General features: G+C 44.1%; 2 protein-coding genes, 1 long non-coding RNA gene and 4 other non-coding genes across 8 annotated transcripts in view; 5 read left to right on the top strand and 2 right to left on the bottom strand.

Moving 5' to 3' along the window:
- The first annotated feature begins 393 nt into the window (after positions 1-393).
- Positions 394-3,130, top strand: LOC136164769 (uncharacterized). Its single transcript, XR_010662406.1, has 6 exons — positions 394-606; positions 1,038-1,085; positions 1,615-1,703; positions 1,987-2,072; positions 2,404-2,452; positions 3,013-3,130. It is a non-coding gene; the product is annotated as an uncharacterized lncRNA (long non-coding RNA).
- Positions 1,142-1,276, top strand: LOC136165802 (small nucleolar RNA SNORA16B/SNORA16A family). The gene has a single exon (XR_010662772.1). It is a non-coding gene; the product is annotated as a small nucleolar RNA SNORA16B/SNORA16A family (small nucleolar RNA).
- LOC136165820 (small nucleolar RNA SNORA44) lies at positions 1,751-1,881 on the top strand. Its single transcript, XR_010662789.1, has one exon. It is a non-coding gene; the product is annotated as a small nucleolar RNA SNORA44 (small nucleolar RNA).
- Positions 2,100-2,225, top strand: LOC136165839 (small nucleolar RNA SNORA61). The gene has a single exon (XR_010662805.1). It is a non-coding gene; the product is annotated as a small nucleolar RNA SNORA61 (small nucleolar RNA).
- LOC136165865 (small nucleolar RNA SNORD99) lies at positions 2,868-2,941 on the top strand. The gene has a single exon (XR_010662829.1). It is a non-coding gene; the product is annotated as a small nucleolar RNA SNORD99 (small nucleolar RNA).
- A 1,221-nt stretch (positions 3,131-4,351) lies between the features above and the next one.
- Positions 4,352-24,079, bottom strand: TRNAU1AP (tRNA selenocysteine 1 associated protein 1). Of its 2 annotated transcripts, XM_065930205.1 has the most exons (9): positions 23,883-24,074; positions 23,112-23,209; positions 19,126-19,225; positions 18,462-18,514; positions 16,051-16,182; positions 14,564-14,683; positions 11,493-11,655; positions 11,252-11,285; positions 4,352-4,595 (listed from the first exon to the last, which is right to left on the bottom strand). In XM_065930205.1, the coding sequence occupies exons 1-9, from the start codon at positions 23,907-23,909 to the stop codon at positions 4,459-4,461; spliced, it is 864 nt and encodes a 287-aa protein (XP_065786277.1). In that variant the 5' UTR covers positions 23,910-24,074; the 3' UTR covers positions 4,352-4,458. The 2 variants fall into 2 exon arrangements, with proteins under 2 accessions (XP_065786277.1, XP_065786279.1); XM_065930207.1 differs by lacking the exon at positions 14,564-14,683 and having other exon boundaries at positions 23,883-24,079.
- A 1,317-nt stretch (positions 24,080-25,396) lies between these two features.
- RCC1 (regulator of chromosome condensation 1) overlaps positions 25,397-27,427 on the bottom strand; it is a 34,224-nt gene continuing 32,193 nt past the window's right edge. The window contains exon 11 of the mRNA XM_065930201.1: positions 25,397-26,560. Within this exon, the coding sequence (XP_065786273.1) occupies positions 26,505-26,560 (56 nt within the window). The 3' untranslated portion in view covers positions 25,397-26,504. The remainder of the gene's footprint in view (positions 26,561-27,427) is intronic.

Genomic DNA, 27,427 nt, shown 5'->3' with positions numbered 1-27,427 from the left:
CGATATTGAAAGTCGGTGATATTTATGAGCTCCGTCCTGGGTTACTGGACGTTCACTGAGTGCTAAATGATGGCGGAGGAATCTCTTCGGATCCTGAAGAAATCACTTACACAAGCTTCCTCCAACCGAGTGAAAAGAGTCCCACACGACACGCGATTGGGACTGCGAGTCAGACAGTCGGCCGCTCGCCAGAGGCGAACGAACTACAACTCCCATCATTCCGCGCAGTACGCTGCTCCAATCGTCAGGCACAGCTGCGAGGGGCGGGGCCTATATAAACCCCTTCCCGGCTCACAAACGTCCTTTTTCTCGGCAGCCGCGCGAAGGTCGTCTTGTGTGTCTTGGGTTCTCTGTCTGCAGTGGTCCACGCCCATCCTCCGCCATACCCGGTCTTAGCCTGGTTGCCACGGGCGCCGCACCTGCCGGGGCTGCCTCTAGAGGCGTTGGGATGTTGAGCGCGGCACGGAGGATCCAGGCCTACTGGCCTAGTCGGGCCGAGATCCGGAAGGCCACGTGGTTCTCAGGCGCAGTGGAAGAAGCCGGACGCTGTGTGGGCCACGCCCTGCTCCCGCTGCGGCCCTCGCGGCCCTGTGCTCCGGTGTGACGGTGAATAACATGGGCAGGCGGTCGGGTGTGCGGCGTTTCTGGGACTGAAGTGGCTTAAGTAAGGGGAGACCACGTGGTGGGGTCAGCCAGACCTTGAATATGCCTGTGACAGTTGCTCCGTGACTTTGGGCATGTTAACTTGCCTACCTTCTCCAGAATTATCTGGCTGCACAACACACGATAAGGAAGTCACCCTAGTGGGTATAAGGACAAAGTTTTCTGGAGGACGGGCTATAGTCATTCAGATCCTATTTTGAATCCCAAGGTTGTCACTTTCTCCATTGACAGGGGACTTTGGCAAGTAACAAGTCTAAATCTGGTGTAAGACGGGGTTGATGAAACGATCCTGTGGCGATAAAATGAGGCACACCACTGGCACATAGTAAAAGAAGGTGGTGATCGGAATTTATAGGATGTTTGTTTTCTTTTAGTTTCCAAAATGTCCCAGCAGATGAGTCCTGACATCTCACAGGATTTAGGTGAGTCTGAGGGCTGCAGCGTTGGGTCTGCACTGTGACCTAGATCCCCGTCCCCCCGTGGCCCTTATCGAAGCTGCAGCTGCTTCCATATAGCTGCTGTGGTCAAAAAGGAGCCCAAAGTGACAGTTTTCCTTGACGGTCGCCGTTCTGTTTGCTGTAACTGATCCGCAACATTTCAGGAAAAGACATTGTACTTGCCATTTCTCAGGTACAACCAGAGACCTTTATTAGAACTGACGTTTTCAGAGGCCACCAGAAATGTTCCATTGGTGGGGTCTTACATGCAAGAATAAGGCTTTTGAGAAGTGGCTTGCAGAGGCCAAGAACCAGTATGGAGATGCACATATGGGTGGGTTAGATACCTGGGCTGGGGAAATCAGGGGCGAGTGGTGCAGATTGTGGCCATGCTGTGGGTCTTTGCCCTGAAAAGCTTAAGGCATCAGTCTAAAGGTGAGTCAAAAACCTTGATTCTGAAAACCAGATGAATGGAGCGAGTAGGTCATTCAGGACAATGTTGTTCTCATTTTAGTTGTGCCAGAAGATTCCAGGATGACTGAAGTTGGCCTTTCTGGTGAGTGAAGAGGACATGACAGTGATGAACACAAGCCTCAGGGCCCGGTAGGTTCTCTAAAGATGTAACTTGGGAGCCACCTCGTGGCTCAGTACGGCATGTTTCCAAGGGCTGTGGCCTGTTGTGGCCATGGGATCTCCAACTGCATGCGAGAGCAACATGGAGAGACTTTGACAGCACAGGTCAGCATAATACCTGCAGCTGCCACTCGCCTTTCCTATAATCTCAGGATTTGGGCTGGAAGTCTTCCACTTGAATCCATGTGTTTCCATCAAAATCACATTCTGTGTAGATTAGGTTTTTTGTTAGAGCTTCCACACTTTTTTGCAGGTTGCCCCGTTTTTTAACTGGCAGCGCCTGATACTGAAGTAACTGAAAACACCAGCTTGTCGCTGGAGCCGCGCTTTCAGAATAAGGTAAAGTCGGGTATTGGAGACAGCCTGACCCTCCAGTTCCCTTTCCCATCGGATCTAAACCCTGGTCTCGGTGGTCGTAAGAGGAGGAATAGTAGTACTGAAACTGTGCTCATCGTGTGTGCTGTAGAGCATGTGGGCTAGTTTCAGACAAGGCTGAATTCTCTTGGAACTTGTTTTCTCTGCCCCTTACAATGGGATAATCTTAAGCTTAAAGGGAAACTATATATGAAACTGGCAGTTGGTATAGTAATTGCTGGCTAAGATTTTTGTATTTGAGAGGGCTATACCAATAGCTTTCTTGCCTCATGATTGATATTTTTCTCCCCCTAAGACCTGTTGCCAGTAAAGCTGTCTTCATCTGTGTGGATCTACAGAGTTGGGTGAGTTGAATGTCTAGCTGAAGCTTTATCACAACTTCCATTTGTACTTAGGTTGTTAAGACTCTAAGTAGTGTAGCCAATAAAGATACTCAGTATGTAAAAGTCCTGTATTTATAGTGTATCACTTACATCTGGCTTTCCTTGGAAGCTGCATTTATTGGCTGTTCATAACCAGATGACAAAAAAACGCTTTGTGACTTGGTCTGCTAGATTTTGCCTGCACTAAGGCCAAGAGCACATCCAGAGTAGAATGTATAGCAACTGTTATGTCTTTACCTTGAGGACTGAGGGCCGACTGCTGCTCACGCTCAGTGGTTTTGGGTAGCCATGGAGTCACCCACCCCTTCTTTGAGAGTGGGAGACGATTGGGTAGAAACAGGTAGTTCTGTCTAGCTTGGTATTTTCTCACGCTGTGACTGGTCTAGGATGAAACCTAATCTGAGTGGACATCTGTGGATGATAAATGCGGATATGGGACTGAGACCAGCTCTTGGGAAAACCTGGAGGGGCACGGATAAATTGGGGCATTACTAACACACTGGCTTATACTTCCTTTTCAGGAGAGAAACAAAAAGGCAAATGAAGAGATGGGGCGCTTTCAGGCGGAAACAGCTGTTTTGTTTTTGGTGATGTTGCTACCTGGCATATAAATGACCAATAAAAGATTGACCAATAAAAGGTTGTATGTTTGTCAGTTTCTTGATGTTTTCAATTTATTGCTTGCTTATTCTCATTTAAATATTCCATAAGACCCAGGATGAATTAAGAGTCTCAATCTCTGAAGATTTTTCTCAGAAAGTGATAAAATGGATCACTTCTATAATTGCAATTATATTACTCTTGCTTAGTGAGAATTCAGGCTGAGCCCAAGACTGGTGCTTAATGATCTTTGAAGGGTACATGACTCTGCCACTCCTCAGGTCTACACAAAACTAGGGAAGCAATCTTTGGCATAATTTCAGGAGGGCCCTGGTCAAAGGGATTTCCTATTTGGAAAACAGCAGAGATGTGTGTGACAGTCATCAAGATGTGGTTTGGTGATGGTTGATCTGGATTACCATTTCCTATATGTTAACAAGACTCATGCATTTAGTTTATTTTTAGTTTAAACATTTTCTTAAGAGGTGGGATTGGTACATACACGGCACCATCTTGTACCTCAAACAGTCTAGGCATTTTTGGTCTAAAATAAGCTGGTTCCAACACTTCTACCTTCCCAGGTGGCACAGTGGTAAGAGAATCTGCTTGCCAATACTGGAGGTGATTTGATGTCTGGGAGGGGGAAATCCCCTGAAAGAGGACATGGCAATCTGCTCCAGTACTGCCTGAAAAATTTCATGGACAGAGAAGCCTGAACACTTGACCATTCAAATTGGAATCAAGTCACTCGGACTGTAGCCTTCCAGGCCCCTCTGTCCATGGGACCTCCCAGGCTCGGGCTGCCATTTCCTTCTCCAGGGGATCTTCCGGACCCAGGGATTGAACCGGGGTCTCTGGTGTTGCAGACAGATGCTTTACCGTCTGAGTTACCATTCAACCATTCAATGGGCCCTGCAATTTCACTACCCAGTTCAAATAATGAATTCCTAGCCACCAAATTTGAAGCAAATTTGTAGGGGGAAAGGAAACCTGAAAACAAGTAATTGCCCACCATTTGACACTATCCCAGCAGGCAATCACAACCTTAAATGTGAACTTTCCTAAGAAGTTGGCTTAGTAACTTATGACCCACCTTGGTTAATCATTATGTCCAGGAGTGTAGGTGACATCATCTGGATAAATGAGATTACTGTTCAAAGATAAACCTCATTCAACCCTCTTCCAACTGGTCCCTGGGTTTTCAAACTCAAATGAAGGCAGCAGTGTTAAGAGGAAAAATATAATTGCAGGAACGGTTGATTACTAAAATCTTTATGAAACATTTAAGAAAAAAGTCTTGCAGTAACTTTAAAAAAGGAGTCTCTTCTCTCCCTCACAAGTCCATTCTGGCTTGTCCTTTGTCCTGGCTATATCATGGCAGGGATCTCTGAAGACACCGTGTCTAGAGGCTGCCAGTGACAGTCCATCAGCGCATCATACAGCTCCTCGCTCTGCTCCATGAACTCCTTGTTGGCCTCGGTCACATCCAGCTGCGGCATGGGGTCTGGAAGAGAAGCAAGGGTGGGTTCAGGGGGCGCAGAGGGGAGCAGCACTCAGCAGCCACAGAAGACTCAGTTCCCTGCTCCCTCCTACCTCACCGGGGCTGCCAGCACTGCTGCCTCTGTAGGGTTTGTGAGGAAGACAACAGGGTAGTGGACAGTTCACCCTCAAACAGGACAGGATCCACTCGCATGTGGAGGTTTTCAGGAGTAAACGCTACAGTAGTACACGATTCAACCCACGGCTGGCTGAATCCAAGAATGTGGAGGAATGGAAGATAGTGAAGGCTGACTATAGATTACATGTGGATTTATGATTGAGGCTGGCAGGAGCCCCCCTAAGCCCTAGTTAATCAAGAAAAGAAAGTAGAAAGTGAAGTTGCTCAGTCGTGTCTGACTCTTTGTGACCCCATGGACTGTAGCCTGCCAGGCTCCTCCGTGGGATTTCCCAGGCAAGGACACTGGAGTGGGTTGCCATTTCCTTCTCCAGGGGATCTTCCTGACCCAGGGATTGAACCAGGGTCTCCCCCATTGCAGGCAGACTCTTTACTTACTTGTGGCTCCGACGGTAAAGTTAATCAAGGGTCTAACTCTAATTTTACAGAATGTAACAGGTAATTAGTACTCAAGTAGTTTTGGCTGTCATTCCATGTTTATTAAACACTACACACACCTGTAGCTGTCACATGTCTCAGATTTTCTGGTGTGGTCCTTTTTTGAAATTTGGGTTTGGAAAACCTGATCAACATTACTAAATCAAGAACAATGAATGTCTAATGAAAGAGCTAGAGTCAAATACACAAGCTGAAACACCAAGTTCTGTATTTTTATATATTTTTTTTCTTGACTGCAATAGTGGTATTTGTTCACCAGAAACCATGACAAAATACCAAACAGCTTCCTTTTAAACCTCTAACAAGAAAACTATTCTTAGAAGGGAATACTACTGAGCACTAAAAATGAACCTCCGTTGCATCCAACTTGGACGAATCTCACAAATAAAATACTGAATCAAAGAAGCAAGACAGTATATACAGCACAGCATTAAAATTCAAAAACAGGCAAAACTAAACCCTGCTATTTAGGGGTGTATATCTGTGTGATACAACTATAAAGAGAAGGAAGTTCTGTCACTACAAAACTCAGTACAGTAGGGAGTTCCCTGGTGGTCCAGCAGCTAAGACTCTGCACTCCCAAGCCTTTGACTGTGTGGATCACAACAAACTGTGGGAAATTCTTCAAGAGATGGGAACACCAGACCACCTGACCTGCCTCCTGAGAAGTCTGTATGCAGGTCAAGAAGCAACAGTTAGAACCGGACATGAAACAACAGATTGGTTCCAAACTGGTAAAGAAGTAAGTCAAGGCTGTATACTGTCACCCTGCTTATTTAACTTATATGCAGAGTACATCATGCGAAATGCCGGGCTGGATGAAGCATAAGCTAGAATCAAGATTGCCGGGAGAAATATCAATAACATCAGATATGCAGATGACACCACCCTTATGGCAGAAGGTGAAGAGGAACTAAAGAGCCTCTTGATGAAAGTGAAAGAGGAGAGTGAAAAAGTTGGCTTAAAGCTCAACATTCAGAAAACTAAGATCATGGCATCTGGTCCCATCACTCCATGGCAAATAGATGGGGAAACAATGGAAACAGTGACAGACTTTTTTGGCTTGGGCTCCAAAATCACTGCAGATGGTGACTGCAGCCATGAAATCAAAAGACGCTTGCTCCTTGGAAGAAAAGCTATGACCAACCTACACAGCCTATTAAAAAGCAAAGACATTACTTTGTCAACAAAGGCCTGTCTAGTCAAATGCATGGTTTTTCCAATAGTTACGTATGGATGTGAGAGTTGGATTATAATGAAAGCCGAGCACCAAAGAATTGATGCTTTTAATCTGTGGTGCTGGAGAAGGCTCTTGAGAGTCCCTTGGACTTCAAGGAGATCCAACCAGTCAGTCCTAAAGGAAATCACTCCTGAATACACTTTGGAAGGACTGATGCTAGAGCTCCAATACTTTAGCCATCCGATGCAAAGAACTGACTCACTGGAAAAGACCCTGATGCTGGGAAAGATTGAAGGCAGGAGGAGAAGGGGATGAGAGGATGACACAGTTGGATGGCATCACCAACTCAATGGAAATGAGTCTAAGCAAGCTCTGGGAGTTGGTGATGGACAGGGAAGCCTGGTGTGCTGCAGTCCATGGGGTCGCAGAGTTGGGCACAACTGAGCGACTGAACTCCCAATGCAGGGGACCCTGGTTCAATCCCTGGTCAGGGAACTAGATTCCATATGCCACAACTAAACATTGTGCATGCTGCAACTGCCGCCGCTAAGACCTGGTGCAGCCAAATAAATAAGACCCCATGAACTGCAGCACCCTAGGCTTCCCTGGCCTTCACCATTTCCCCGAGTTTGCGCAAACTCACGTCCATTGAGTCAGTGATGCCAACCAACCATCTCATCCTCTGCTGCCCACTTCTGCTCTCAATATTTCCCAGCATCAGGGTCTTTTCCAATGTGCTGGCTCTTATCAGGTGGTTAAAGTATTGGAGCTTCAGCATCAGTCCTTCCAATGAGTATTCAGGGTTGATTTCCTTTAAGACTGAGTGGTTTGATTTCCTGGCTGTCTCAGGGACTCTCAAGAGTCTTGTCCAGCACCACAGTTTGAAAGTATCAATTCTTCGGCATTCTGCCTTCTTTATGGTCCAAGTCTCACATTCGTACATGACTACAGGAAAAACCATGGCTTTGACTATATAGACCTTTGTCAGCAAAGTGACATCTTTGCTTTTTTAACACACTGCCTAGGTTTGTTATAGCTTTCCTTCCAAGAAGCAATCTTCTAATTCCATGGCTGCAGTCACCATCCACAGTGATTTTAGAGCTCAAGAAGAGGAAATCTGTCACTGATTCCACTTTTTCCCCTTCTATTTGCCATGAAGTGGCAATCTGACATCAAAGCTACTATGATAGCCAAAATGAAAAACAGTAACTGTTGGTGAGAATGTGGAGAAATGGAAATGCTCCAAGCCTTTTTGGACAGGTCTGGCCATTTCTCAAATGGTTAAATAGTTTACTATATGATCCAGCAATACACTCCCAGGTATACACTGAAGAGTACTGAAAACTTTTCCCTGAAAACCTCTCTATGTCCACACAAAAACTTATACACGTATGCTCATAACAATATTATTTACAACAATGAAAATGGACACAATCCAAATGTCCATCAACTAAATGGATATCCACAGAATGGAATATTATTCAACCATAAAAAGAAAGGAATGACACATGCTGTAACACAGAGAAATCAGAAGTTAAATCAGAGAGGCCATTCACAAAGGACCACATATCATACATGACTCCATTTATTTAGAATGTTCAGGATACGTAAATCCAAAGTAGGTGAGTGGTTGCCAGGGACAGGATATTGGAGTGACTGCTAGTGGTTTCACAGGATTCTTCACTGGAATTAAACAGTGGTAATGGCTGCACAACTTTGTGGCTATTTTTAAAAACTACTGCACACTGTAAAAGGGTGAATTTTATGTTATGTGAGTTACACCCTCCAAATAAAAACCAAAGAACCTAACCGAGTTCTTACTGTATATCCTATTGTATTTCAGGACTTGTTTCATTGAGAACATTTCTCTACATCAATATTCTTAGAAAAAGACATAATTTATTATTATTTTTTTACAAAAGACATAATTAAACAAAAAATCTAATTAAAATTTTACCAGTATTTAATAAATCTCCTATTATTAGATATTTATCTGTATTGATATCATTGTGGGGTAAAATCTTTCAGGTAAAATTGATTTCATGCATATGAACATTTTAAGAATTCTTTGTAGAAAGATAGTATATTTTAATTTGTATTTAAGTACTAGCATTAGCAGTGTGATGGTTACATTTTGTGTCAACTTGGTCAGGATAGTGGTGACCACTTGTTTGTGAAACACCAGTCTAGATAAAGATATTCTGTAGATGTTATTCACATCTACAATCAGTTGACTTTAAGTAAAGGTGATTATTCTCAATAATGTGGGTGGGGCTTAGCCAATCAATTAAAGGCCTTAAACTGAGGATTCCCAAGGTAGGAATTCTACCTCTAGGTGCTAATATAGAAATCCTGCCTGAGCCTCCAGCTTGCTGAAGCACAGCACAGATTATAAATACATATATCCTTTCGGCTCTATTTCTCTGGAGAATCTTGACTAACACAAATAGTATATGCTTAAATTCTTTTCTCTTGTGGTTTATAGGCCATTTGTGCTTCTTTTGTAAGCTGTTGCAAACTTTCTCAGGCACTTGTAAGAATCAGTCAGTGCTGAATCAACCAATCAGTGGTCTTTTCACCCATTGCAGGTGCCCATTCCTGCAACCCTCTTGTAATTCTAATCTAAATTATGAGTTGAAGTTTTGAGCATGTACAGCGAGCAGCTCCATACGGGAACTCCCGGAAAGCAGAGCATGACCAGCCTGGCCACTCCACTCAGTGCTGGTAATGGCATATGGCAACAGATTCGCAAAAGCCTCCAGCAAGGGCAAGCATTTTTGCTGCTGCTGTGTTTTCGTCTTGGGTGTTTCTGGCCGAGCCACGCAGCTCTAGGGGTCTCAGTTCCTTGACCAGGGACTGAACCCAGGCCATGGTGGTGAAAGCACCCGGCACTGGACCGCCAGCGAATTCCCAAGGACACATGTTTGGATGTGCAGATGTCTACGGACGCACGGACAGTGTAGCACCCTTCCTCACTTGGGTGACAGGGCCTGGAAGATGGCCTGCTGAACCCAAGGCACAGAAGGACGACACACCCTCCGGGGCCCTGTTTCTGTGTGGCTATTAGGTTAAAATGGGAGGTGTTAGGGACTTCCCTGGTAGTCCAGTGGTTAGGGCTCCATGCTTTCACTGACAAAGGTGTGGGCTCAATCCTCTATTGGGGAACTAAGATCCGGCCACCAAAAAAAACAAAGAGGGAGGCATTATAACTGTGGTAAAGAGCCTGAAGTCTGGGGCAAGACTGCAGGGTTCCAAGACAGTCTACCTCTTGCTACGATGTTGCAACTATGCTGACCTTGAACACGGGAATCTAATTTGCTTTCTCTTCTGTAAAATCAAGATAATTAAGGTACTTACCTCAAAAACATTGTGATCAAATGAGTTCATACCTGTAAAAGTGCTTAAAACAGTGCCCTGTACGTGGTAAAACCTGTCAGCTATTAACTATTTAAGCTTCAGTTTTCTTTTCTGTAGAATGGGATCTATAAAGGAACCTATTCATCAAAGTGTTGATAGGTAGCAGTGCCTGCAGAACTACTGTAGTAGTGTTGGCTAAAATAATGGATGATGAAGAAATAGAAAAACTCTAAGGAGTTACACACAAATATTGTTATAATCAGGATAATTTCTCTAAAAAGGAGGCAGTGCTTCCTGCAAGAAAAGGCAAGAGACTAAGGACAGAAAGACAGGGACTCCAGGTTGAACCTTGCTCCTAACTCACTGGGTGACCCTGAGAAGACCACGTGGATCTCCAGCTCACCATCCCTCTACTGGAGCTCCGGGTCTGCCCAGCCCACCCCTACGGTCGCTGCTGCCAGAATCAGATGACAACATGTTCAGTGAAGTGCTTTAAAATACTATGATATTTGTTTTATGCCTACAGATGATGTTTCCTTTAAAGGATATTTTGCTTACAGATTACATTTTCCCTATGACCTTCTCTTGAAGAATAATTCTTAAAACAGACTTAAGATTTTAAACTTGGAGTCTTTTTGTACCTTAAAATAAAGGTTTATGTACTCAGAGATCGATGTCTGATTTTATTTTACTTCTTTAAACCTTAAACCTAACATTTTGTTCGGAAATATGCTGAAAAAAATTTAAAAAAAATTTTTTTTTAAATAATTTTCTCAAACCTTTAGACTCCTTTAAAAGTATGAATATCTCATTTGAAAAAATATTTGTCTCAAGGTCAGCAATTACTTTGGTTTTACTTTTTCTTCTGTTAAATTCAGTAAAAAATCACAACAAACACTTTTAATTTTAAATAAGCAATAATGGCTATTACCATGTAGTGAAACTGGGGGGTGATTTTTAGTTTCTTCCTTATACTTTACTGTATTTTCCAAACTTTCAATCATAACTATTACTTGAAAGTGAGGAAAATATGTAATTTAAGATATATGGGGGGGGGGGGAGTTCCTTGGTGGTCAAGTGGTTAAGAATCTGCATTCTAATGTAGGGGTCTCCAGTTCAATCCCTGGTCAGGGAGCTAAGATTCCACAAGCTGCAGGGAAGCTAAGCCCACATGACAACTAAAGAGTCTGCACGCTCTAGAGCCTGTGCTCTGCAACTACAGAAAGACTGCTGGGATGGGCAACAAGGACTCAGCGTAGCTTAAAAAAAAAGTGTGGAAAAAAATCAAAACGTGAAATTAAAAAAATTATTTTACATGAATCTGACAAAGTGTGACACAAATAGAAGGCAACAGAGTTTTTGGTTCAGACCTATATCCTAGGGTAGAACACCACGTGTCCAAGGAACCTTGGGCTCCCTCCTCTGTTGCTCCCCAGGGAGATCTGGGATCCATACTTCCCACTCAGGTGACATTCACAACTCACACAGAGTGAAGGGAGTCCTTTCTTACCTTCCAATGCGTCATCTCCGACTTCTTCATACGTCTGCCAAGAGACCAGAGAGGTGGGTGAGAAGCACGGTGAAAGCCTAGCCCATGACTAGGATGGCTTCTCTTTAATAAGAGGAATTAAGCTGCTTCATCTTTCCCTCTGTCTTTCTGAAGCACAAGCTCCTGTCCTTAACCACCCCATCCTGGAGAGCCACCCAGGTCTCGAGAGGATGCGGGGCCAGCCTGGCCGAAGCATGGTTACCTGCATGGTGCTCTGGGTGTAGCCATACTGGGGGTAACTATAGCTGTAGCTGCCTGTGTTCTGGTCATAGCCCCACTGGGCGTAGTAGTTCTGGTACTGCTGGTAATACTGGTTGTAGCTATAACTGTACATTTGACTATATTCTACTGGCTTCACACGGCTCCTTAAAGGAAGAAAGAAAAATAAACATACAAATGAGCAAACATTTCCATAATACGATATGACCGGGACTGTTCTGAGCGCTTTACACAGACTAACTTGTTTAATCCCCACAATGGTGCTATACAGTAAATATATAATTAATCCTATTTCACAGATGAGAAAACTGAGGTACAGAGAGATTACATCATTTGTCTGAAGTCACACAGTGAATAAGAGATTCAAACCCAGGCAGTCTGGTCCCAGAACCCAGCTTTAAAGATAGGAGCTTTTGGGACTTCCCAGGTGGTCCAATGGTTGGGACTCTGCACTTTAAGTTCCATGGGCCCAGGTTCAATCCCTGATCAGGGTACTGGGATCCTGTGGGCCAGACAGCGTGGCCAAATTTAAAAAAAAAAAAGGCGCTTTCAGTGGTTAGGTTTGTCTCCCTTACAAACTCTATTAGTACTGACTTTTCCCGTTCTCAAGATCTTGGGGGGCTGTTTTTCTGCCAGCCACAAAGGCTCAGTCAGGTAAACATGGCCTGGATAATCTAGATATAGAATGATCCAAGGAGCATTTTCAAATTACAAAATATCTTACCACCTTTTCCCTGTAAAACATAAGGTAAGTGTTTCAGGAGCCTGGAACTGTAGTCAGAGATACCATTTGTGGAGTAGGTACTTGGGATTTGTGCCCATTCTTTTTCATATATGGTCTCCTACTTTAAGTCTGGCTCAGCTCTACGACAGAGCTATTATTTATTATTCCCTCTGTAAATATGAGAACAGAGCTTCTGAACAGTAAAGTGATTTACCTAAGACTACACAGAGGACTGGAGCCAAATTTTAACTCCAAGGCTTGCACCCCTACCACAACACGGTTCAGACAGCACCTGCCCTGCAGATTCAAGTCTCCCGTCCATCTCCCCTTTCCTGCATTCACCAATCAGGGCTGAGGCCCAAAGTCAACAGAAAGCCACCTTCTCTGATTCCACAGCTACCCCAGTCACTGCTAACCAAAGAAAATGTCAAGCCTGCAAAAGATCTACTGCTTTCAAAATCGTTAAGAAACCACAGGTGATGAGCTCTTCCCAAGTTCCCCGTGTGCTCAATGTCGGCTTGGTGAGCTCTCAGCCAGAGCAGTTAGGCTGCATCTGACTGCCTTAGCATCACCTCCCGATGGGGCGGCTCGATGAAGTCTGATGGCAGAGATCTCTTCTCCCTGCCCACTGCCAGGCTGAAAACTGCTAATGTTTGTCTCCATGGCCCTACCCCCCTGACCCATGTGTCCAAGGAGTCTACCACCCCCATGACAAGTTCAGATCACTGAAGGTACAGGGCCTGGGTCTACACATTTCTGTTTCTCCACACTCGGCTCTTACAAGTCTGACTCTCAAAGGAAACTCTTCTCACTCAATTCTTAGTGCATGAGGGCACCTCCCCAGAGGCAGGCATCAAGTGCTGACAACAACGCTCAATGAAGAAACAGATGTAACAGAGTATAAGGGATCTGCAGAAGGGACTTTGTTTTTCTTGTTTATAACTGCAACTTCAAAGTCTAGGGTGGGGCTGCGGTTGCAGGGACTCAGTTATCATTGACTGAATAAATGATGACACGGCAGAAAACACCAAAATAGTAAACATCAGAGGAACTGCTAGACAGAATATGCGATCAAAAGAACATTCCGCAGCTATTAAAAATGTTGTAATGATGACAACTATGCAACTCTATGGCAAAGTGAGTGTGTATACTGAGTAAACTGGGGAAGCAAAAGAGTGAGTATTGTTATTGTATTAAAAATGAATAAAGCAATGAATCTACCACATGTAAACTGACCCATATGCATGCAGTGTGTGTGTTATCTACATCAATATCTACATTTATACAGAACAGAAGCTTATGGAAAAGCCTGAAAAGGAACCCAGAAATTATCAGCAGTCGTTTAGAGTAATGAGGAACTTTCTTTCTTTTCAACGTTTTCTTTAACGTTTTTACATATACAGTAGAGTTTAGAACAAATAACATTTGGAGGGGAGAATTGCTGCAGCTAAACTGCAGAGAGCCCCCAAATCTTTTGCTGTCTTAAAAAACACGGCCACCTGAAAGTTCTGCCCGAACAGTATAACCAGCTGTATACTTTAACACGAAGTTTCTCAGCCTTAGTAAAATTGACTTTTGGGGGGCAGAGGAGACCATTCTTGGTTCCGGGAGCTGACCTGTGCACTGTAGGATGCTTAGCAGCACACCTGGCCTGTACTCATTAGATCCCAGAGACTGCCCTCTCCCAGTATGGGAGGTGACAATCAAACTTATCTTCAGGTGTTGCCAGTGTCCTCAAGTTGAGAACCACTGTTTGGGCCAAAGGATGGAAGATTCTATGCAGAGAAATACTGTCTTATATCTGAGTATAAAACATGCTTGGATATGCATGGGAAGAAGGGTTTTCTGCCCAGAGTGACAGGTACAGTAGTGATGTATATAATATTCTATCCTGCTTGTATCATTATTTTTCTTTAGGCCACAAGGCGTGGCTTGTGGCAATTTCCTATATCATATTCCCTATATCATTAATTCTTAGCCACTCTCATAGCAAGGGGGACTCATACGAGGTTTGTATGTTTCAACAGCATCTCTACTGGGCAAAAAGCACACAAACTAAGTTTGCAGAGCCCAACTGCTTTTTCAGCATTGCTGTGGCGATTCTGAATGTGCCTGCCTCCCCCAGTCAGAGCTCTCTCCTCAGCCATAAGCTTCTGTAGGGGCAACAGTGATGCTGGCTCATCTCCAGCACCCAGTCTGGCAAATACCAGGCACTCATTATTTGTGGCCTGCACTGAGTCTCCTGGCAGCCTCCCAATCAGCAAGCGGATGCCCTGATTATCAGCAACCGACAAGGCATGTCTCGGTTCCCACGCCAGCGCAGGACTCACGCTTTGGGGATGGCCACGCTCAGCCGCACTGGTTTAGACCCCAGTCCTATGGCTCCCTGGCACTCTGTCAGGGCTCGCTTCTGTTCCAGCTCATCTGTGAATTTCACAAAACCATAACCCCTGCAGGAAAAAGACACACACATACACACGCACGATTTAGATCACAAACGCGATGCAGGTAAAAGCAAAGAACAGAAAAGAAGCTGAAAAGGGAGAGCGCGCCCATCAAACCACGTGGGTAGGACTGAGCGCCCCATGAAACAGAGGCGTCACAGAGCAGCGTGAGACCCCAGCACTGGAGGATCCCACTTCCAGTTCACCCACCTCCTCCATGCCATCCTGATGGGGCTTCTCCCCAGACAGGAGCTTCCCTCCCAATCTACTGCGAAGTATTATTATTATTACTACAGTAGAAGCAGTAGTAGTAACAGTCACAGAAGGCCAAGCATTTATAGAGCCTGCCCTGCATACCAGGTGCGACCCAAGGCACTGGGACTCAGCAGTCACAAACAGACAAGGTTCCTGATCTCCTGAACTCATATCCCACTTGAGGCTAAATGAATGACAGTTAACATTTAATGACCACTTTTTATTTCCCAGGCACTATGCTGAGTATTTTCCCAGAGTTATCTCAAGAAACTGTCCAACAACTTGATGAAGGGAGTATCTACATCTTATTGAAGGCAAAACCAAACTTCAAAGATGTTTAATGACTTGCCCAAAGTCATACCAGAAACAGAATTCAAAGCCCAAGCTCATAACTACTACTTAGATCAAAAAGGAATCTTTCCCGACATATATCATATGATCTCACTTATGCGTGGAATCTAAAATATGACATAAATGAACTTACTTACAAAACAGAAAGAGACTCAAAGACACAGAAAACAAATTTATGGTTATCAGAGGTGCAAGAGGGTAGAAAAGGGATAAATTAGTAGGAGTTTGAGATTAGCCGATATAAACTACTATAGATAAACAAGGTCCTACTGTATTGCACAGGGGAACTATATATATTCAATATTCTGTAATTAAAAAAAATTCTGTAATAAACCAGAATGGGGAAAAAATATATATATATATATATAAACCCTTCTTGAGATGTTTCTACTTTTTTTTCTTTTTTTAAAAAATTTATTTTTTTTTGATGTTTCTACTTTTAAAGTAACAATAATAAAACAGGAAATACCTATAAAGCACTTTCTATTGATTTATTTACATTACATAATTTCATCCTGACACCAACCGCCATGAGATGCATATACTAGTAATCAGTCCCATTTCACAGATGAGGAAACAGGGGCAGAGGTTCAGTAACTTTGTTGCATAATCCCTGGGCAGTACTGAGGCTGGGATTTGCACCAGGCGGTTTGGCTCCAGCGCCTGAGCTCTTCACCACCATGCACCATGGCCTCCTTATCACACCCTCAGCTATGAGATACATGCTGCAACCAACAGGGTAGGCATCAATAAAAGTAAGGCCTTACTTAGACACGCCTGTCTGGTCCAAAACCACCTTGCCTCCCCGACAGGAGGGGTAGACTTTGACGAAGAACTCATACAGCATGCCATCATCCACATCTGGGGTCAGATCCCCCACAAAGAGGGAGTATTCAGGGCTGAGAAGAGAGAACGAGATTCAGACACAAAGAAGAAAACTTCTGCTCTTGTGAGCTCTCTTGGCCCATTCTAGACAAACCTCTTCTGTGCCACGGCAGAGAACAACATATCTGATGGGTTCTTAACCTAGTCCTAATTTGTTTCATTTGGCAGTCCTGGCAGAAGAGTTACAGAAGGAGTGTCCTGCCCCAAGTCCCTCACCCACTGAACAAAGCCTGTCTGGCTTCAAGCATTACAAGAGTGCAGACCAGGGGACAAGTTAGAGATGCTCAAAAGATAAAGCCAGAGATTCTGCATTCATTGCATACTTTTAATCCAAATGGTGAAAGTACAGGGAGCATGAGAACTGAACCTTCTCTCCTAGAGATGGGCTGACATGAAATCCCTCAACTTTCAGGACAGGGTCAGCAAAATTTTCTGTGAAGGCTATACAGTAACTATTGTAGGCTCTCTGGGGGAAACCTCTGATTTCTGTTGTCTTCTGTGTGTTAACACACACAATCCTTTAAAAATGAAAGGGGGGCCAGGGAGCCTTCCCTGGTGGCCCAGTAGTTAAGTTACTTAAGTAGTTAAGGTGGTCCACTTTCATTGCAGGGGGGCGTAGAATCGATTCCTGGTCAGGGAGCTATGACCCCACAAGCAGAGCAGCACGGCCAAATAAATAAATAAATAATTTAAAATATAGAGGGAATTTCCTGGTGGTCCAGTGGTTATGACTCTGTGCTCTCACTGCCAACGGCCCAGGTTTAATCCCTGGTTGGGTAACTAGGATCCTGCAAACTGTGAGGCACCACCAAAAAAAAAACGTAAAAACCATTTTTAGCTTTCAGGTAATAACAAAATTAGGCCACAGTTTGCCAACTCCTGTAATAGAACAATAAACTCATTATTATTTTATTTCAAGTACACCTTGTATAAGATCAGAATATATAAAAGGACAAAGAAAAATAAAATATCACTAACCCAACTCAAAGGAAATCACCATGAACACCTTGATATGCATTTTTGTCATTTTGCTTTAGCTTCTTCCTTTGAATTTACAAAAACTGGATACAACTCATTTGTTTCTAGCATTTTTTTCACTTACAGCATCTCACCAACATCTTGACATGTGAGTATTCTGTTACAACATGACACGTTAATGGATACACAATATTCCAAAAAATGAACATATTATAACTTACACCACTTTCCTATTATTAGATTACTTGGATTTTCCCCCAATTTTGCCCATTATATGTAGTAGCTCAATGAACATTTTCTCTTTTAAAAAAAAAACCTTTTGCTGTAGTTGATGTACAATGCTGTGCTAACTTTAGGTGTATAGCAAAGCGAATCAGTTTATACATATACACATATCCATTCTTTTTTTATATTCTTTTCCCATATAAGCTATTACAGGGTATCGAGTAGAGCTCCCTATGCTATACAGTAGGTCTAATTAGCTGCCTGTTTTATATACACTAGTGCCTACAAGTCGGTCCCAACCTCCCAGTTTCTTCACTGTGTCCCCTTATCCTCTGGTAATCATAAGCTTGTTTTCTACATCTGTGGCTCTATTTCTGTTTCATAAGTAAGTTCTTTTTTAAGATTCCACATATAAGTGATATTACATGATATCAACGAACATTTTCAAGCTAATCTTTACACATGCGTGCTAAGTCACTTCAGTCATGTCCAACTCTGTGTGATTCTATGGACTGTAGCCCACCAGGCTTCTCTGTCCATGGGATTCTCCAGGCAAGAATACTGGAGTGGGTTGCCACACCCTCCTCCAGATCTTCCCAACCCAGGGATCAAACCCGCATCTCTTATGTCTCCTGCATTGGCAGGCGGGTTCCTTACCACTAGTGCCACCTAGGAGTAATCTTTACACATATCCATGAATAAATTCTGAAAAGCAGAATTATGGGTTCAAAGGGTATAAATCTATCTAAAGCTTTTGATACAATGTTCTCCAGCTTTCAAACAGCAATCTGAAATGCTTGATAGATTTATGTTGCTACAGCAATTCTTACTGAATGAAATGTCATTACGGTGGGCAGTCAAGGGACTAGGAGAGGGAGCAAATACAGAGAAGATAAGGGTCCTGACATAAGCAAACTGGAAGTATCCCCAACAGGGATGAGAGGGGTGGGCCTTCAGGAGGGAAGCAAACTGGGGTCAAACTCGGCTCCCCACCCTCCCCTCTGGCAGGGACTATCGCAGTGAATACATCTCGTCCCTGTCTAGACACTTCCCAGGACTTGAGGCTACCTTGCAGCTACTCTCTACTTACCTGTTATCTGGCTGTTTCCCGTAAGTGGCGTAATTCAGTTTAAAACGCTTTGCCTGAAAATTTAAAAACAAACAAACTAAAACAGAGAAAGGTGTTTCAAGAATCAACAATTTTTGGAAAAAAACTGAAATAAATTACCTTGGCCAAAACATCTCCCCCTCTCTAAGCCTCAGCCTTTCCTCCTGTTTAAAAGGAGGGGGATGCACGGATGACCGCTAAGGGCACTGCCAGCTCCATGGTTCTATGAGCCCAGGTGTGCCAGCGTGGTGCAGCTGTAAGCTAAGTAACTGTGGGAAGAGCAGAATGCAACTCTCTTGAAACGTGTCCTCACAGCTGCCAGCCTGTTCTACTTTGTCAATCAAGCAAGAGGTCTAGAGGTTCAAGTCTTCTGTGAAGGGAGGCAGCGGTGCGGAGTGGATAGGGCATGGGTTTTAGAGGCAACCAATCTTCCGTCTGCATCCTGGCTCTGCCACTTACTACCTGTGTTGCCTTGGGCAAGTTATTCCATCTCCCTGAGCTTCAGTTTCCTGGTCTGTCAAAGATAACAATGCCTACTGTTTAGGGTTGTTATAGGATTAAATAAAAGATATGGTAGGGATTCAATAAACGACAGTTATCCATGGTAACAAAAATGGCAACATTATCATTATCTAAGTGTCCTTACAGGTGTGGCTCCTGGAAGGGGCTTCCCGTTGATTTTATGCAAACACTTCTCAGCTGTGGCCAAATCTGCGAATTCTACAAAGCAGTAGCCAGCCGGGATCCTGCAGAGAAAACAGAAAAAGTGAATGGTTAAAGATCTGACACCCAGGGACTCTGATAGGGATTGTGTGGCTAAGGCTCCAAGCTCCCAAGGCAGGGGGCCTGGGTTCCATCCCTGGTCAGAGAACTAGATCCCATATACCGCAACTAAGTATTTGCATGCAGCAACTAAAACCAGGTACAGCCAAATAAATAATTATTTAAAAAAAGAAGGGGTGAGGGAAGGTTCAAGAGGGAGGGGAGATAGGATATATGTTTAATTATGGCTGATTCAAGTTGTTGTATAGCAGAAACCAACAAAACACTGTAAAGCAATTTTCCTCCAATTAAAAAAAAGAGTAATTAAAGCTTTCACAGACAGACAGACAGACACACACACACACACAAGATGTGATACCTAGATGAGAAACTAAGTCTGGGCTAGAGGGCAGGAAGAAATGTTTTTCCCATGACAGCCCATATTATTTTTGTTCCATGCTGTACTCCAGTTCAGAATTTATAGACCTGAGTATATAAGTACTGCCAATCCAGTCCAGTACCAGATTTATGCAGTAAATCATTTATATATTGTAACATTTTATATATTTATATATTGTAACACCTATGAATAACTCTTGTCAAAAATATTTCCTGGGACTTCCCTAGTGGTCCACTGGCTAAACTCCAAGCTCCCAAGCCAGAGAGCATGGGTTCCATCCCTGGTCAGGGAACTAGATCCTGCTTGCTGCAACTAAGAGTTCGTATGCCACAACTAAAGATCCTCCACAACTGAAGACTGAAGATCTCGTGTGTCCTATAAGACCTGGCACAGCCGAAAAAAAAAAATTTCTATGCAACCCAAGCAAACCTTCAGATCTAATGTCCGGCTTACAGGAACTATTAGGAACAGAACAAGTAAAACACTACAACAAGGAAAGAAATAAATCCAGAATGGAGGACCAGAATCCAGAATGTAGAACCTAATGAAAGACAATCTTACCTCTTCAAAAAATCATTATTCTGAGAAAAGAAAGAAGTGGGCATTTCTACATTAAAATGAGACAAATGCAATATAGGATCTGATCTCTGACTGGATCCTAATTCATTAAAAAACAATACTCGAATATTTAGAAATGTCATAATGCCTATAATTTACTTTCTTGTGGTTCGGCAAAAATAAAACATCTATCTACCTAAATCTCTACAGACACGTAGATAAGGAGAATACAACAACATATTAACAATTTTTGAAATGAGGTGGTGGTTATATGAGTGTACACTGCACTCTTTGTAAATTTAAATTTTTCATGATTTAAAAAGTTTCTTTGATCACCTACCACCATCCAGGCAGATACAGAGTTGAAGAATATGGTACCTGACCTTAAGAGACTTAAAATCTAGTAAATCCACAGACCAGGCCTAATTGGGTGGATATCTGTAAGATTCCTGGTGGTCTATTTTTAAAGCATCACTAACATAAGTAGGTAGATGTGGCTAGATCCTCTGATATTCCTTCCTTCTAAGAGATTTATACTGAAAAGTTTTCCTTAACAGCATTCTTAAATCTATCACCAGTGAAATAAATCAGACTTTTCTGGAACTATGACACTCGGTTGAAATAACCTTATGGACACCAAGCCAAAAGGTATGGGCAAGGGAAGTACCGGAGCCCAGGGATCTAAGAGCACAGTCTGCTGCTGCTGCTGAGTCACTTCAGTCATGTCCGACTCTGTGCGACCCCATAGACGGCAGCCCACTCGGCGCGCGTGCACACACACACAAAATGTGGTATACATATTCAAGTCCTTTTCATAGTAGTTACAGGTTTTCATTTCTCTTGAGTAAATACCTAGGACTTGACTTGCTAAAGCAGATATATTGAAGATGTATGAACTTTCCTGGTGGTTCAGTGGTTAAGAATCCACCTACCGATGCAGGGGACATGGGTTCCATCCCTAGTCAGGGAAGATCCTACATGCCTCAGAGCAATGAAGCCCGTGTGCCACAACTACTGAAGCCCACTTGAGTAGAGTCCCTGCTCTGCAATGAGAAGCCTACGCACTACAGAGTAGCCCCCACTCACAGCAACTAGAGAAAGCCCGTGCTCATCAATGAAGACCCAGTGCAGCCAAAAATTAAAGTTTTGTTTTTTTAAAAAAAAGGAAAAAAATAAAAAAAGATACTGCCAGATACTTGTCCCCAAGGTTGTAACATTTTCTCATAGCACCAGTGATGGAAGAGATGTGGTTACTCCAATGCAACTGTATTCTTTTTTTTTTCTTTGCTGAATTTTAAAAATTGTCGTTAAGGATTATATAACATTGGAAAAGGGAATGGCAACTCACTCTAGTATTCTCTGGAAATCCCATAGACAGAGGAGCCTGGTCTGGGGTACAGTCCATGGGGCTGCAGAGTCCGGCACAACTGAGCACACACACAATTACATAAAATGTTATAATTTTAACCACTTTGTAACTGTATAGCTCTGTGGTATTAAGCATTTTACAACCAATCACTACATTCTTAAGCAATATGCTTTATTGTGCATTACTTTTCCTTGGGTCTGATCTTTTCCCCATATTTTCTGTTTCTTGTTTTTAATTTACATTTATTTATTTTACAGTATTCTCACAAGGCACTTCAAAGTCTTTGTCATATGAGGCAGAGTGCACATGTAACATGTATGATGGTGCCACCATAAAAAACAGCTAGGATTTAGTAATCAATGGTTGTTATTTCTTGTTTAGTCGCTAAGTCATGTCCTGCTCTTTCGCGACCCCATGGATTATAGCGAGCCAGGCTCCTCTGTTCATGGGATTTCCCAGGCAAGAATATGGGAATTGGTTGCCATTTCCTATTCCAGGGGATATTCCTGACCCAGGGATTGAACCTAAGTCTCCTGCATTGGCAGGAAGATTCTTTACCACTCAGTCACCAGGGAAGTCCAATGGCAGAAAAGGATGATTCCAATTCTTAATAAAGATTAAAATGTGAGAACCTATGTCAGTGTTTTGGAAAGTATTACAGAATGTATTTTCATGCCAGTAGCTGATTTATCAGGGTTTTCTGTCTATAAGAACAATAAGAAAGTACCTGTTTACCAAACAGCCAAAGTCTAGGCTGCACTTCAAATCTCCCATCATTTTTCAACTAACTGATGCTTTAGCAAGCTGCCTTAGTACTAGGCACAGAGTAGACACTCACTGAACACTCTTTTTTTTTTTTGGCTATGTGAAAGTATTCTTCACATTTTTGTTTTGTGTAGGTATTAACTGTCTCATTCGCCTATTAGAATGTAGTAAACTCCAGGAGAGTAGGGGCTGTTTCTGGCTTATTTCAGTCATGTGTCCAGGAAATCTAGAACAGTAGCACATAGGCAGTGTTTCACGTGAGAGTTAACGGTACATGAACTTCAAGAACACAGCTGAATTAGAGTCCTGGCTTCTCATTTAAAAGCTGTGTAAATTTAAGACGGCTACTAAACTTCTCTAATAACAGTACTTAGCTCAGAGGTTTTTGTGATTTTAAAGTGCTTATTACCTAGCAGATCATAATCTATTTATATTTACCAAGCATATACCGTATGCCAGACATTGTGGTAAACCTTGACCATGAATTAATGGCACTTAATCCTCACCAGGACTCTATGAGGTAGGCGCTTTCATTATGTCTATTTTTACAGTCAAGAGGGAGAGATTAAGTCACTTGCTCAAAGTCACACACAGCAGACAAGAGCTTTCAAATCCAGACTGGCTCAAGTCAGCTGTACGCCCCCAAATGTTAACATCATTATGGCAACTATTACTAGGGGTCAGAAGCCCTGACCCTCCGCGATGTTACCCTTCTCCTGAATGACACGCAGAGCGATCTATAAAGTAGAACCGAGAAGACTGAAATAAGAGGACAAACCCAGTGAGGCGGTTTCGGATAATTTTGACGCTCATCACTGTCTCCCCCATGGTAGCAAAGGCTCTGGAGATGAAGTTCTCATCCATGTAGGGCTCCAGCTGCGTAAACACAAGAGCAGAGCGGGTTGGGCCAGCATCCAGACTCCTCGTTTCCCGGATCCGGAGCCCTTCCCCCTCAGCTGGGGGTGGGCTGCACGCTGCTGGCGGGCGGGAGTGGGGTTGGGGGTCGGGGGGAAGAGGTTTCCATGCGCAGAATGATCTGAACCCCTGCGTTCCCGGTCCCTCGCCTTCTTTCCCTTTAAATGTGCTCCTTTGTAGAAGCCGCCCCCGCACTGGGGATGGAATCCATCCCTCCAGTCCAGAACCAGGGGCGCTCTTCCACCTTTAGGATTCCTCCCATTCTATCCGCCCCCCCACAACCCTCCTTTTCGCTTCCGTGAACCCAGGCGGGGCCCCTAAGACCCCTCCCCCTCCGAGTCAGCCCCCTTCACCTACACGCTGGGACGCACTTGGGCGTCACCTAAGAGAACTGCCCTTCTCCAAGCACTTCCACCTTTTGAGGATCCGAGCAGGACCCTTCCCCTCAGTCTCGGTCCCCACCACCCCCACGCCGGCACCTAAATACCGGGACTCGCGCCGGCGTCGCCTAGAACTCCCCTCCCCATCCACGTCCACGCTTTTAGGGATTCGAGGACCCTCCCCCCTCGGCCCCTTTCTTCCTCGCGACGCTAAGATTCCTGAACCACAGACCCGGGAGGCCGCCCTCACTCACGTCGCCCATCCACAGGCTGGCCGCCATGCCCGCGGCCCCGCCGGGACTCTGTGGGGCCCCCGGGCTGGCGCAGACGCGGGGGCCGCCGGGCCGGGACCTCCACGGAGCATGCGCCTCGGCCGCCTCTGCGCATGCTCCGCAGGTCGGCGCCCAGGGACGCGCCCGCGCGCCGCTCCGGGTCTTTCCGGCTCCCTGCGAGCGGGTCCCAAGACTGGAGCCCGCGGGAGGGGGCGGGGCAGAGCCCGCCCAGCGCCGGGCTGTGGGTGGAGCGGGTAACTGGCTTTCTCGGGTTTCTATTTAAACACACACACACAGATAAAATTACAGGATTTTACGCTCCTTGTAAAAAAAATTGCAAATGTAAGCATTTTTTTTTTTTTTTAAATTCCAAGTGAAAGATGTCCTTTGGGAGTCTGGACGATTCAGTTCCACTCACTTAGGCAAATTACTGACTGGTCCGCTCCAGCTATCCCTTCACACTGCATTTCCCAGTTTGCAAGAGATTTCTGTTGACTACTGAGATGGGATTCTTCCATCATTCCCTGGAGAGCAGGGAGGGCAGAATTACAGCGAGTGTAAATTGGGGCAACTGTGTCATCTCAAACGACTCAGTCCCCAAGTCTTGTCACTTTCTGGCGTCCCACATCTACACTAGTCCAAACCGCCAGTTCTAACCTGTCCCAAAACAGTGACATGCCACAGAAGGCACTCAGTAAATACGGTTTCTAGATAATCCTGACAATTTGACTTCTAATCTGGGAGAGTCCCAAGCCTTCACCTCAGTTTACTACCCATTCCCCAGAATGTGAAACTTCTATGAGAATTGTCATCTCCAACAGTGCAAGTCATTCCAAGTGCTTGATCCATTTCTGAGGCTCCTTCTGGGCTGATGGCCACTTCAGCCCTTCCTTGACAGTATATACATCCCAAACTTGGCGTGTTTGGCCCAAAAGTCAAGCACACTGGTGGATCCAGTCTTAGATCCAACCACAAGCTGCCAAATTTCCAGTTTTATATTCATTTCCGCAGTAGTCTAGTGTTTAGGTGCTTTGACTATAGATTTGAACAAATTGAGCCCTCCTCACTATTTTGGGTAATAGTAACACTTGGTTTCCCGACTGGCTCAGTGGTAAAGAATCCATCTGCCAACGCAGGAGACACAGGTTCCATCCCCATACGGAGATAATCCCCTGGAGAAGGAAACAGCAACCCTCTCCGGGGATCTTGCCTGGGAAATCCCATGGAAGGAGGAACCTGGCGGGCTACAGTTCACAGGGTTGAAGAGTCGAACTCAAGTTGGCAACTAGCAACACATAGCAGTGTTTACCTCATGCCATGTTTTGTTTGGCCAAGCAGTGTGACATGTGGGATCTCAATTTCCAGACCAGGGATCAAACCCATGCCCCCTGCACTGGAATTGTCTTCACCACTTGCCCTCCAGCAAAGTCCCAAACCATGTTTGTTGTGAGGACAAAATGAGAAGTTGGAAAAAAATTTGGCCTAATGCCTGGCGTCTAATAAGTGCTCCAATGTGGCAGTTGGAGGCCTTTGAATTATAACTGATAAATATTCACCACTATTTGCCAACTCCTCTGCTTTTTGCATACTGTTTTTAAATTTTATTTTACATGTGGAAGATTTTTACATACTTAACTTAGAATGTAAGTTTTATCAGATAGGATTCCTTGTTTGCTGTTTCTAATCAAATTCCCACAAGAATGTCAGGGATGTGTTAGACATTTTTGTCAGCAATGTAATGTCTTTGCTTTTTAATATGCTGTCTAGATTGGTCATAGCTTTTCTTCCAAGGAGCAGGTGTCTTTTAATTTCACTGACAAAGGTCTGTATAGTCAAAGCTCTGGTTTTTCCAGTAGTCATGTATGGATGTGAGAGTTGGGCCATAAAGAAGGCTAAGTGCCAAAGAATCGATGTTTTTGAACTGTGTTGAACAGGACTCTCCTGAGTTCTTTGGACTGCAAGATCAAATCAGTCAGTCCTAAAGGAAATCAGTCCTGAATATTCATTGCAAGGACTCATGCACCTGATGTGAAGAACTGACTCATTGGAAAAGACCCTGATGCTAGGAAAGGTTGAAGGCAGAGGGGACGACAGAGAATGAGATGGTTGGATGGCATCACCAACTCGATGGAGATGAATTTGAGCAAGCTCCAGAGGTTGGTAATAGACAGGGAAGCCTGGTGTGCTGCAGTCCATGGGGTTGCAGAGTCAGACACGACTGAGAGACTGAACCAAGACACTGGAAAAAAAAACTGATTTTATGTCAAACAATAAACAGCTGTCCCTTACCCCACCTATTCCTTATCCCAACTCCCAGCCCCTTGAGGCAACCAATTCCAAACCTTTTCCCTAAAATATGCATATTTCTAAATAATATACTTTAAAAGATAGTTTTATTTAATTTTTGACTGTCCTGGGTCTTTGTCGCTGTGCAGGCTCTTCTCTAGTTGTGGGGAGTGGAGGAGGCTACGCTCTCGTTGTGGCGCACAGGCTCCTCACTGCGGTAGCTCCTCTTGTTGTGGAGCACAGGCCCTAGGTCACGAGGGCTTCAGGAGTTGGGGCCACAGGACTCTAGGGCACAGACTCCATAGTTGTGATGGGGGCTTAGTTGCTCTGCAGTACGTGGGATCTTCCAGCATCAGGGATCAAACAGGTGTCTCCTGCATTGGCAGGCAGGTTCTTTACCACTGAGCCACCAGGGAAGCCCTCAATAATATAATTTCTATTCATTTGTAGTTTCAGATATTTTAGGGATGTCCCCTCAGACATACACACCTTTCCGTCTTCTGATTATAATTTGTTAAACCATTGAACAGTGACATTACAATGACTGTAAACAGTAGTTACAGCTGAGCCATATGTGGTGATTACATTTGTTTTGGGGTAACCAATCCAGGTTGGAGGAGGATAGGGAAAAGGTAAAACTTAAGAGTACTTGACACGTTTGAACGTAAAAAAGGAGATTTATACTTCCGATAGACTCTGACACTGAATTATTGCACAATACTTATACCAAAAAAGCATGTGAAAAGGCAATTATGAACCACAGGGAATTCTGAAATGTGCAACAGTTGTAATAGCAAAGGCTTGCGGAGCCTCTACTTTGTACCTGATACCTTTCTAATATATGTAATTATCTACAGAGAGCGATATAACTGTTATATATAAAATACATATCAGCGCTTCCCTGATGGCTCAGTTGGTAAAGAATCCACCTGCAATGCAGGAGACCCCAGCTCGATTCCTGGGTTGGGAAGATCCAATGGAGAAGGGATAGACTACCCACTCCAGTATTCTTGGGCTTCCCTCGTGGCTCAGCTGGTAAAGAATCCACCTGCAATGTGGGAGACCTGGGTTCGATCCCTGGGTTGGGAAGATCCCCTGGAGAATAGAAAGGCTACCCACTCCAGTATTCTGGCCTGGAGAATTCTACAGACTGTATAGCCTATGGGGTCCCAAAGAATTGGACACGACCGAGTGACTTTCACTACAATACAAGGAAAAGAAAGATAGCTTGATCTCAAAGT

The sequence above is a fragment of the Muntiacus reevesi genome, chromosome 3 (genome assembly GCF_963930625.1).
Source record: "Muntiacus reevesi chromosome 3, mMunRee1.1, whole genome shotgun sequence".
In the NCBI taxonomy this organism is placed as follows: Eukaryota; Metazoa; Chordata; class Mammalia; order Artiodactyla; family Cervidae; genus Muntiacus; species Muntiacus reevesi.
The sequence above is the reverse complement of the archived record's forward strand: the minus strand, read 5'-3'. Positions and strand labels throughout refer to the sequence as shown.

Coding starts and splice junctions, on each gene's coding strand:
- TRNAU1AP (XM_065930205.1), bottom strand. CDS start 23,909: ATGGCGGCCAGCCTGTGGATGGGCGAC. Junction 18,515..19,125: donor CCCTTCCAGGAGCCACACCT/GTAAGGACACTT, acceptor TTAAATTTTCAG/GCAAAGCGTTTTAAACTGAA. Junction 11,656..14,563: donor AGCGTGGCCATCCCCAAAGC/GTGAGTCCTGCG, acceptor TCTTCCTTTAAG/GAGCCGTGTGAAGCCAGTAG.